The sequence below is a fragment of the Rana temporaria genome, chromosome 11, assembly GCF_905171775.1.
Source record: "Rana temporaria chromosome 11, aRanTem1.1, whole genome shotgun sequence".
Classification (NCBI taxonomy): Eukaryota; Metazoa; Chordata; class Amphibia; order Anura; family Ranidae; genus Rana; species Rana temporaria.
Genome location: NC_053499.1, coordinates 162,321,204 through 162,334,056, shown reverse-complemented (window position 1 = coordinate 162,334,056; position 12,853 = coordinate 162,321,204). Strand labels below are relative to the sequence as shown.

At 51.0% G+C, this 12,853-nt stretch overlaps 1 protein-coding gene across 1 annotated transcript in view; it reads right to left on the bottom strand.

Annotated features, from left to right (window-relative positions):
- The window catches only part of CDH15 (cadherin 15), a 42,422-nt gene extending 30,043 nt beyond the window's left edge, over positions 1-12,379 (bottom strand). Inside the window, exon 1 of the mRNA XM_040329614.1 lies at positions 12,292-12,379. Coding sequence (XP_040185548.1) covers positions 12,292-12,345 — 54 coding nt within the window. The 5' untranslated portion in view covers positions 12,346-12,379. The remainder of the gene's footprint in view (positions 1-12,291) is intronic.
- Positions 12,380-12,853: the final 474 nt, after the last annotated feature.

Below are 12,853 nucleotides of genomic sequence, written 5' to 3'. Positions count from 1 at the left end.
TATTTCTGCACATGGACTGTCTGTGTTCCTCTCCTGACCAACCCAACCAAGGAAAACCGTCCAGCAGGAAAACACAAACCGAAGTGGATTTATGGCCCGGCGGGGTTAACCCCTCGATGGAGCGACGGGCAGGTGTGAACGCTGCCTCCTCCCCCGCTTAGTGTGGTAACTGATTACCCAGCTGTCCAGAATGGGAGGGGAACAAGTGTGGGGATTAACCAGTCCCCAGAGACCCAGTAAGTACCAGCTGCTGCCCCCCCCCCCCATGTATGGTTGGGGGGGGGGGGTACGATCGTATTACAGGCGTCCCGAGAATTTACCTCATTCCTGAACAAGACAAAGGCGGAAGTATGCGCTGTATGTTCTCCGCAGCCCAGACACTTATTTATACCGGGTGATAAACTCCTCTGGATCCAGAGCCGGGAGCGAGGCGGAGGCGCTGTAAACGCACGATTCGCACGATTCGCCAGTTATTAGGACAGCATTTCAAAGCAACGCAGCGGAATCTTTACATAAACCCAATTCCAGTTTTTAGGACTCATTCGCACCTTTCCAGGACGGCGGTACATCGCCGCCACGCCGTGCCGTTCATTTGGAGAAGCTGCTCCAACACACATGCGTCGCAACGCGCCACAACACCCCGTAATGCGATATCCTTACATTGTGGTGCAATGAGATGCCAAACTATTCTTTTTTTTTTTTTATTCTGACTCGGTGTCCCGCGATTGTGTCACGGAGCTGCAGAACGGGGGGATGCCTTTCTAAAACTAGACACCTCCCCGTTCTGCCTAGTGACAGGACACTGATCATCTGTTCCCTCTCATCGGGAGCGGCGATCAGTGTCGTGTCACAGTAAGCCCCCCCCCTCTACAGTTAGAATCACTCCCTAGGACACATTTAGCCTCTTCCTCGCCCCCTAGTGTTTAACCCCTTCACTGCCAGTCACATTTACACCGTAATCAATGCATTTTTATAGCAGTATGAATGACAATGGTGCCAAAAGCGTCCGATGCGTCCGCCATAATGTCGCAGTCACGATAAAATCGCTGATCTCCGCCATTACTTGTAAAAAAAAAATAATAATAATAATAAAAATGCCATAAATCTTATCCCCTATTTTATAGACGCTATGGCCCAGATTCACAAAGCACTTACGCCGACGTATAACACGTTACGCCGACGTAAGTGCCAATATGCGCCGGCGTATGTGTGCGGCAGACCCACGAACCAACATGCGCCTAAAAACAGGCTACACCCCGGGGTGGGCGCACATATGGGCTTAGGGATTAGCCGTTCAAACATGCAAATGAGGGAAATACGCCGATTCACGAACGTACATGCGCCTGACGCAGGCTACGTGATGTGCGTGTAAGTTGTACGTCCGGCGTAAAGTTATTCCCCATAAAGGAGGTGCAACCCGGCAACAGACATGCTCAGGTCTGCACCAGGGAACACAAGCCGGCGTATTGTGCGTTGGACGTGTGTCTGGCTGGGCGTACGTTATGTTCACGGCGTACGCGGTGATCCGGCGTAGCTTAGGCAGTTGTGCCGGCGTGGTTGTGAGCAGGCGCAGGGGGGTGCTGTGCATGCGTCCACGTCACGGCGCATGCGCAGTTCGTGATACGTACCTGTCTGGCGCTCGACCCATCACTTGCATGGGGTCACGCCCACTTGCACCTACGCCGGCGTGCGCCTTGGAAACCTACGCCACACTGGCGCAGCGTTGGGAGCGCTGGCTTGCCGAATGCAATGCTTGCCTCTCCGCGATACGTTGGCGTGGCGTACGGTGTGTGCTCTACAGCGGCGTAATGTGCATCTGGGCCTATAACTTTTGCGCAAACCAATCGATAAACGCTTATTGAAAATTTTACCGAAAATATGTAGAAGAATACGTATCGCCCTAAACTGAGGAAAACATTTGTTTTTTTTATATACTTTTGGGGATATTTATTATGGTATAAAGTAAAAAATATTGAATTTTTCTCAAAATTGTCGCTCTATTTTTGTTTACAGCGCAAAAAAAACAACAAAAAATAAAACCGCAGAAGTGATCAAATACCACCAAAAGAAATCTCTATTTGTGGGAAAAAAAAGACGTCAATTTTGTTTGGGAGCCACGTCGCACGACCGCGCAATTGTCAGTTAAAGCGACGCAGTGCCGAATCGCAAAAAGTGGCCTGGTCTTTGATCAGCCAAATGGTTTGGGGCTGAATTTACCCAACCTTATTCATTCATCCCTCCCTTCCCTGACCCTGAGTATAGCGCCCCCCTCTGTCCTCCATTTCCTTAAACAGAAGAGCCGGTGCTTTCCCATGAGGCAAAAATAATCTCTCATGTATCCAAATAGTTTCTAGAAACCTTTTTTTTTTTATGTGTTCCAGAAATACACAAATTTGGAAACTTTCCTGCGCTTTAACCCCTTGTCCACCGCGCCTATTCTGGCACTGGGGATCAGGCATCAGCGGGCACATTGGGCATCAGTGGGGATCGGGCATCAGCGGGCACATGGGGCAGCAGTGGGGTATCGGGCATCAGCGGGCACATTGGGCAGTGGTGGGTTTTGGGCATCGGAGGGCACATCAGGCAGCAGTGTGGATTGAGCATCAGCAAGCAGGCACATTGGGCAGCAGTGGGGATCGGGCATCAGTGGGGATCGGGCAACGGTGGGGATCGGGCATCAGCAGGCACATTGGGCAGCAGTGGGGATCGGGCAACGGTGGGGATCGGGCATCAGCAGGCACATTGGGCAGCAGTGGGGATCGGGCAACGGTGGGGATCGGGCATCAGCAGGCACATTGGGCAGCAGTGGGGATCGGGCAACGGTGGGGATCGGGCATCAGCAGGCACATTGGGCAGCGGTGGGGATCGGGCAGCAGTGGGGATCGGGCAGCGGTAGGGATCGGGCAGCGGTGGGGATCGGGCATCAGCGGGCACATGGGGCAGTGGTGGGTTTTGGGCATCGGAGGGCACATCAGGCAGCAGTGTGGATTGAGCATCAGCAAGCAGGCACATTGGGCAGCAGTGGGGATCGGGCAACGCTCTGAGCCCCCTCCCCATTGAAGCACATTAGAGCCTCAGACTCTAATCAGCTGATTCAACCCCCCCCCCATAGAAATTCATGCACCCGGCATCCTGAAAGGGGGCTGGGCGCATGGGTAGGGTGGGCGGCGCCTGTGTGCCCACAACGGATGTGCCGCCCCTGCAGACCGCCCACATGGCATATTAGAAGAACTGCATTCAATAAATAAAAGGGCCGGGGGCAGTCAGGCGGGGGAGGGAAGAGGCGGGGCTCTATCTGACTCGCTGCAGCTTCTAATGCACATTGTGAGAAGCTCACAGTGTGCAGTGAAATCACAATCAGCCATTTCAGTCCAGGAAAGGAGTCGGTACACCTGTGTGGGGGAGGGGTTGGAGTTCTGCTTTAACAATGGCTACACGATCATCACTCATCTAATAATATTCCATCGTTCATTTCCAGCCGGAGACTGGGGGAGGGGCGGAGAGGCGGGCACTGGCAAGCTGGTGAGCTGCTGAATGCATCTTTCCCAGGGCCGGTGCCAAGGCGGGATACAGAGCGGCGTGCTGCGTCTGGGAATGTGCGCAGAGCACAGAGCCGCCATTACCGAGCAATAGAAAAAGAAATCTCAGCTACATTGTATCAGAAACCTCCATACTGGTGAATACAATGTATAGGGGCTGACACCTAGGTCACATGATCGAGTTCATACAGCCAATCACGTGTGTCGTCGCTCACAATCGAGTTTTCGAGAATTAACCCCTTCCCGCCTGAGGGCAAAACCAATCCTAACCACTTCCGGACCGCCCACCGCTACTTTGAAGAGGAATACCGTTGTTATGGCAGCAGCTACCTCTTCTTGGTCTCTGTGGTGGATTCGCCGCAAGATCACTTGTCTTGGCGGCGGGAGAGGCCCCCCCCCGCCGCTGCATACCGGAGCCACCGGCAGCGGCGATCGGGTGCTTCTACGTCAGCGGCCTGGAGACAAGTGAGGGGAAGATGGCGCCCCCCACCGGTCTCCATATCACTGGGACGTCACTTCCGCCCAATGCTCTTAAAGGGACATTTATTTTTTATTTTTTTAAATGACATTTTTTAGTGCATTTTAGTGTAAATATGAGACGCAACGTCTTTTTGACCCCTCCCCCGGATCTCATATATAAGAGGACCTGTCATGCCTTTTTCTATTACAATGGATGTTTATATTCACAGTAATAGGAATAAAAGTGACACCATTTAATTTTTTTTTAAAAACTGTGTAAAAAAAAAAAGTAAAATAAAGAAGGAAAAAAAAAAAAAAAAAAGCCCCATCCCAACGAGCTTACGCGCAGAAGCGAACACGTACGTGAGCAGCGCCCGCCTATGAAAACGGTGTTCAAACCACACATGTGAGGTATCGGTAGAGCGAGAGCGATAATTCTAGCACTAGACCTCCTCTGCAACTCAAAACATGCAACCTGTACAGGTTTTTAATGTTGTCCAAAGTTTGCCGCCATTCCACGAGCGGAGCGCAACTTTGAAGCGTGACATGTTGGGTATCAATTTACTCAGCGTAACATTATCTTTCACAAGATGATAATCCCATCTCCGCACCGCACACAACTCCACCCTGACCTACTTATTACTTCATAGTGGAACTACAAGTCCCAGCACTCCCAATGAGACGCTCACGTCATACCAACCTCACAGTGCACCCTGTGGATCAGTGCACATAAATGATGCCAATCAGTGCCCATCAGTAATGCCTGCCAGTGCCTCCTTACCAGTGATGCCTATCAGTGCCACTGACAGACGTGATTAAAGGAGAGCCAATCGGCTGCTCTCCTAACAGGGGGTTTTGATTATTAGTGCAGCCCCCCCCCCCCTCCCCCACCGAGGATGCCCACACAGGATCACCAGGGATGCCAATCAATTCCCGATAGGGATGGCACTCAATGCCCATCAGTGATGCCTGCCAGTGCCTCCTGATCAGTGCTGCCTAACAGTGCCGCCCACCAATGCCCATCAGTGCCACTTATCAGTGCCACCTATGATAAAAATGATATGCCCTTCACTAATTTGTAAGTGGGCAAACTTACACAATCTACAGGGCATTACCCCCCTCCCCCCTCCCCTATGGGACACCTGAAATTCTCAGATTGGAATTATCAGTAATAAACATTCCAGATTCCAGGAATTTGTGTCCCGTCCATCTGCCCTCTCCCAGGGCACTCGGGTTCCTCGGATTCCTGCGCCATCCCCACCATGGATAAATAGACACACATTTGGTCCTCACTGAGTCACCAACACAAAACATTCCTGACATTTCATGGCTGTCCCGCATTCCCTGTGCCGTGTCTGTGTGTCCCAATGATGGGACACTATTCCTCCCACTGACACCAATGATGGGACACTATTCCTCCCACTGACACCAATGATGGGACACTATTCCTCCCACTGACACCAATGATGGGTCACTATTCTTCCCACTGACACCAATGATGGGACACTATTCCTCCCACTGACACCAATGATGGGACACTATTCCTCCCACTGACACCAATGATGGGACACTATTCCTCCCACTGACTCCAATGATGGGACACTATTCCCCCCACTGACACCAATGATGGGACACTATTCCTCCCACTGACACCAATGATGGGGACACTATTCCTCCCACTGACACCAATGATGGGGACACTATTCCTCCCACTGACACCAATGATGGGACACTATTCCTCCCACTGACACCAATGATGGGGACACTATTCCTCCCACTGACACCAATGATGGGGACACTATTCCTCCCACTGACACCAATGATGGGACACTATTCCTCCCACTGACACCAATGATGGGACACTATTCCTCCCACTGACACCAATGATGGGGCACTATTCACTCCACTGACACCAATGATGGGACACTATTCCTCCCACTGACACCAATGATGGGACACTATTCCTCCCACTGACACCAATGATGGGACACTATTCCTCCCACTGACACCAATGATGGGACACTATTCCTCCCACTGACACCAATGATGGGGCACTATTCCTCCCACTGACACCAATGATGGGACACTATTCCCCCCACTGACACCAATGATGGGACACTATTCCTCCCACTGACACCAATGATGGGGCACTATTCACTCCACTGACACCAATGATGGGACACTATTCCTCCCACTGACACCAATGATGGGACACTATTCTTCCCACTGACACCAATGATGGGACACTATTCCTCCCACTGACACCAATGGTGGGACACTATTCCTCCCACTGACACCAATGATGGGACACTATTCCTCCCACTGACACCAATGATGGGACACTATTCCTCCCACTGACACCAATGATGGGACACTATTCCTCCCACTGACACCAATGATGGGACACTATTCCTCCCACTGACACCAATGATGGGACACTATTCCTCCCACTGACACCAATGGTGGGACACTATTCCTCCCACTGACACCAATGATGGGACACTATTCCTCCCACTGACACCAATGATGGGACACTATTCCTCCCACTGACACCAATGATGGGACACTATTCTTCCCACTGACACCAATGATGGGACACTATTCCTCCCACTGACACCAATGATGGGACACTATTCCTCCCACTGACACCAATGATGGGACACTATTCCTCCCACTGACACCAATGATGGGACACTATTCCTCCCACTGATACCAATGATGGGGCAATTTTTCCTCACTGATGTTGGAACGTGTTCTTTCCCCAATGGTCAGTGTTTTCTCCCGAAAACCAGAGTAACAGTAAACTGTCCCATTTTGGCCTAAATTTATAAAGAAATTCAATTTTTTTTAACTGGATATGTTTTATAGGAGAAAGTAGCAGAAAAATGGCCTGGTCGTGAAGGGGGGGGTAAAATCTCCTGGAGCTCAAGTGGTTAAACAACATACAGCAGCTCTGAATGCAAACATCCCATTGGGATATCACAATCTTGTGTGCTAGGCAGGTCAGTTTACAGTGGCCCGGATTCAGGTAGAATTGCGCATTATTTACGGAGGCGCAGGGCAACGTTTTTGCCCTGCGCCCCCGCAAATTTGCTCCGCTGCCCTTGATTCACGGAGCAGAAGCTCCGTAAATTGCGCAGGCGCGCCGGCAAAATGCCCGGCGCAAGAGCACGCAATTTAAATGATCCTGTAGGGGGCGGGAATCATTTAAATTAGGCGCGTTCCCGCGCCGATCGTAGAGCGCATGCTCCGTCGGGAAACTTTCCCGACGTGCATTGCGGCAAATGACGTCGCAAGGACGTCATTTGCTTCAAAGTGAATGTGAATGGCGTCCAGCGCCATTCACGATTCACTTACGCAAACTACATAAATTCAAATTTCGCAATGCGGGAACGACGGGTATACGTAACATGGACTGCCCATAGCAGGGGCAGCCTTGCGCGAAAACCGCCGTACGTAAACGACGTAAATTGCGTACGCAGGGCTCGCGCAACGTTGTGAATCGGTGTTAGTATGCAATTTGCATACTATACGCTGAGCACAACGGGAACGCCACCTAGCGGCCATCGCAAGAATGCAGCCTAAGATATGCGGGCATAAGAGCCTTATGCCGCGCAGATCTTAGGCTGCAGTCGGCGTAACGAGGTTCCTGAATCAGGAGCATTCGTAACGCCGGAGCAAGTAAGCAATTGCGCCGTGTAACCTATGGTTACACAGGCGCAATTGCTTCTTGAATCTACCCCAGTGAGGTCTGCTAAAGCACAACCGGACATACCTAGATTCAGCTCTAGGGGGCAGTGCAGAGCCTCCTTTTTATGACCGGATTCTGAACTGTTCACTGACTTTATCTTGGAAAAATGTGGATAATACTTTGTAATAATGATGATAATAAAATGACGGAGCTCCTTCCGTTTCACCTGCATGCGTAGCGGGAGAGAACACAATGGAAGACGATGATGATCATGCGCGTTGTTTGTTTGTTCGGCGCGGTTGATGAGGTAATAACACGGCGGTATCATTCATCTCCTCCGACAGATAAAAGCCGGGACACATCTGTTTCAGTTCACAAGCGAATGCGAGATCCCGCAGAAATTATCGTAAAGATTCCCATTAATCAAACTGTTACCAGCGGGAGGGCGAAACCCGTCACTGGGGGGTAATTTATGCCGCACTGTCACTTTAAAGGCCAATTATAACGACACCGTCTACTGGCTGCTTACTGATTACTTTCTATATCCATATAGATAGCAGTGGCGGCTGGTGCCCAAATATTTTCAAACGCTGCCACTGTGCCCATAAATTGCCGCCACTGTACCCATCAATTGCTGACACTGTGCCCATTAAATGCAGCCACTGTGCCCATCAATTGTTGACACTGTGCCCATTAAACGCAGCCACTGTGCCCATCAATTGCTGACACTGTGCCCAATAAACGCAGCCACTGTGCCCATCAATTGCAGCCACTGTGCCCATTAAATGCAGCCACTGTGCCCATCAAGCGCAGCCACTGTGCCCATAAATTGCCGCCACTGTGCCCATCAAACGCAGCCACTGTGCCCATCAATTGCAGCCACTGTGCCCATCAATTGCAGCCACTGTGCCCATCAAACCCAGCCACTGTGCCCATCAAGCGCAGCCACTGTGCCCATCAAACGCAGCCACTGTGCCCATCAAACGCAGCCACTGTGCCCATTAAACGCAGCCACTGTGCCCATCAAACGCAGCCACCGTGCTCATCAAAGCAGCCACTGTGCCCATCAAGCTGCCCATCAAATGCAGCCACTGTGCCCATCAAGCGCAGCCACTGTGCCCATCAAATGCAGCCACTGTGCCCATCAAATGCAGCCACTGTGCCCATCAAGCGCAGCCACTGTGCCCATCAAAGCAGCCACTGTGCCCATCAAGCGCAGCCACTGTGCCCATCAAATGCAGCCACTGTGCCCATCAAGCGCAGCCACTGTGCCCATCAAAGCAGCCACTGTGCCCATCAAGCGCAGCCACTGTGCCTATCAAATGCAGCCACTGTGCTCATTAAATGCAGCCACCGAGCTCATCAAAGCAGCCACTGTGCCTATCAAGCTGCCCATCAAATGCAGCCACTGTGCCCATCAAGCGCAGCCACTGTGCCCATCAAAGCAGCCACTGTGCCCATCAATTGGCGCCGTCGTAAGCCCTTTGAAAATCTGGGCCATAGTGTCATTTCTTCAGTGTTGTCACATGAAAAGATACATGAAATGTGCCCGAGGGGTGTACTTACTTTTGTCAGATACTATATATACACACCACAATAATCATGCAGTGAGTGAGCGCCGATCGGCTCATTCCACGGAGAGATCGGATATTCATACAGGACCAGAATATTCCCACACAGATCCGTCTCCCCAGGAATGCCGCAGGAATATTATTTTTAGCCTCCAGAATTCAGCATTTGTCGCGCCGTTCTGTTTTTTTTTTTTTCGATGTGCGGTAACCAACGGCAACCACAAGCTGAAGGGTAACCGACGGCAACCACAAGCTGAAGGGTAACCAACGGCAACCACAAGCTGAAGGGTAACCGACGGCAACCACAAGCTGAAGGGATTTCTCCAGCTCGCAGGAACCTCATGTTTGATCGTCGGGTATTTCCTAATATTCCATAGGGAACAATCCCTGACTGTACAATGAGCAGACATTCCATCCCACCAGCCCAGGGCCGTCTTAAAGGGGAGTTCCAGCCTTTTTTTTTAGTTTATTAAAAGTCAGCAGCTACAAAAAGTGTAGCTTCCGGCTTTTATTAAACTGACACTTACCTGCTCCACGGCTCCAGCGACGCGCCGGCCGGGACTCCACTCCTCGCCCCCCCTCCCCTCATTCTTAGTGTGGGCACCCGGCAGTGACAGCTTTCGGCTTCACGACCGGGCACCCACTGTGCATGCGCGAGCGGCGCGGCGCCGTCCGATTGGACAGGCGCTCGCCTACAGGGAGGGGCTGTGAAAAGGCGATTAAGCTAATCGCCTTTCCAGCCCCTCGGCGGAAGGAGGAAGTGGGACAGGAAGTCCCCTTCTCCTGAAGCCCCCCCCCCCCCAAAAAAAATGACATGCCAAATGTGGCATGTAAGGGGGCGAGGAGTGGGTTAAGCGGAAGTTCCATTTTTAGGTGGAACTCCGCTTCAATGCCATCATGGGCCCCTGGGCTAAGTAATGCACTGGGGCCCCTACCAGCCGCACCCGATTTATGCGCCAGCTCTCAAGAATTTAAGTATAAAACTGGAATTGATGAAATTATATATTCATTAGCAGTGGCGGCTGGTGCTCAACATTTTTTGGGGGGGGGGGCACAAACGAGAAAAAAAATTGCAGCCTCACTGTGCCCATCAAACGCAGCCACTGTGCCATCAATTGTCACCACTGTGCCTTTTAATTGTCGCCTCTGTGCCCATTGTCGCCACTGTGCATGTCCCCCTGAGCTGTGCAGCTCCTCCAGAGTTACCATGGGACCTCTTGGCTGCTTCTCTGATGAATGCTCTCCTTGCCCGGCCCGGTCAGTTTAGGTGGACGGCCATGTCTTGGTAGGTTTGCGGTTGTGCCATACTCCTTTCCATTTTCCGATGATGGAGAACAGAAGCTCCGTGAGATCTTCAAAGCTTGGGAGATTTATATATAACCTCCCCCTGCTTTATACTTCACCACAACTTTATCCCCGACCTGTCTGGTGTGTTCCTCGGCCTTCATGATGCTGTTTGTTCACTGAGGTTCTCTAACAAACGTCTGAGGGCTTCACAGAACAGCTGTATTTATACTGAGATTACATGACACACAGGTGGAATCTATTCACTAATTAGGTGACTTCTGAAGGCAATTGGTTTCTCTAGATTTTAGTTATCAGAGTAAAGGGGGCGCCATACAAATACCCCTCCCCCCACACTTTTCACAGATTTATTTTTATCATTTATCATTTTCCTTCCACTTCACAATTATTTGACACTTTGTCTCTCACATAAAATCCCAATAAAATACATTTACGTTTTTTGGTTGTCACCTGACAACACGTGGGAGATTTCAAGGGGTATGAATACTTTTTCAAGGCACTGGCCCAGATTCTTAAAGGACTTACGACGGCGCAGCGCCATGTACGCCGTCGTAAGTCCTAATCCGGCCCGTCGTATCTATGCGCCTGATTCTTAGAATCAGTTACGCATAGATATCCATTAGATCCGACAGGCGTAAGTCTCTTAAATGCAATTTTTTTTGTTGCCCGCTAGGTGGCGCTTCCGTCGATTTCCGCGTCGAGTATGCAAATTAGCTAGATACGCAAATTCCCGAACGCACGCGCGGCCGACGCAGTAAAGTTACGACGTTTACGTTAGGCTTTTCCCGGCGTATAGTTGCCCCCGCTATATGGTGGCCTAAGTGCGGCGCAACAATGTTAAGTTGCGCCCAGACTATGGAACGCTTTACCAACCAGCATTCGGTTGGAGGAGAATCACTTGGCGTTCAGGAGAAAGATCAAGACTCATCTCTTTTGATACCAAAGGAGACAGGAACAACAAGCGCCCAGAGGCGATTAAGTTCGCATGTGTTGCGCTATATAAGTTTTCATTCATTCAAGTATGGCCGTTGTTCCCGCGTCGAAATTTTAAAAAAGTTACGTCGTTTGCGTAAGTCGTCCGTGAATGGGGCTGGACGTCATTTACGTTTACGTCGAAACCAGTGACGTCCTTGCGACGTCATTTGGAGCAATGCACACTGGGATATTTTAGGGACAGTTCGTTCGGCGCGGGGACGCGCTTCATTTAAATGATACACGCCCCCCACCCCGCCGAATTTGAATTCCGCCGCGTGATTTACGCTACGCCGCCGCAACTTTACAGGCAAGTGCTTTGTGAGTAAAGCACTTGCCTGAAAAACTTGCGGCGGCGTAACGTAAATCGGATACGTTACGCCGCCGTATAGATATGCCAGTCTACGAGAATCTGGCCCACTGTATATAGAGGGGTATGAATACTTTTTCAAGGCACTGTAATTCATTCACTACTTTAGTGTGACTTTTATGAGGTTCATGGACTTCAATGTTAGAAAAGTTGCAGGAAAGTCGCAGCTGAAAGTTCTACAAGCAGCAGGGAGTGCGGCTCTACAGAGGGACAACAAGTCGCAAAGTCGCTGGACTTCGGAGTCGCAGAAGATAAGATGAACGTTACATTGTAGCGCGTAGTAAAGACTTCCTAAAAAAATCCACAAAAACCTGCGACTAGTAGAAGAAGAACAAAAGCGCAATCAGTGAGAAGCGGCCCCAGCGGGCGGCGCGGCGCACTTACCTGGCACCAAAGGGGCACGAAGACGCACATGGCCAGCAGCATCGGACCCTCCATCCCAACCGGCTCCGAGGATATCCTCTGTCTGTGGGACTGCTCTCCGCCTGTGTGTGACTGACAGCACAAGTGTTGTGAAGTGTAACTTTACTCCACTCCATGGGGTGGGAGGGGGAATCACAGGAGGGGGCGGGGGGGTGTGCGATGGGATGGGGGGTAGCAGAGCCTGCAGCTGTGCCCGTTACACGCTCGCCTCTGTTCAAGGTCACTTCCCGGCTCACAGCCCCCCCCCCCCCAGTATTATTGGGGCGATCGGGACGCTGCGGAATGCGGAGACAATGCAAAAAAAACGCCACCTGTTCCCAAATCAACCGTATCAGATTTAAAGGGCGGCCGCCGGACGCCACAGAAATAATCGCAAAAAAAATAAAAACACACATCGCTTCCCGTTATGCGGTGGAGTCATTGAGACCGAAAAATTGGGGGGTTTTGGAGAATTCTTTATTGGTTTTTTTTGCTTTCCTCTGGATCACCTGCGGGTATAGGATTGTATATATAGGACCGTGTG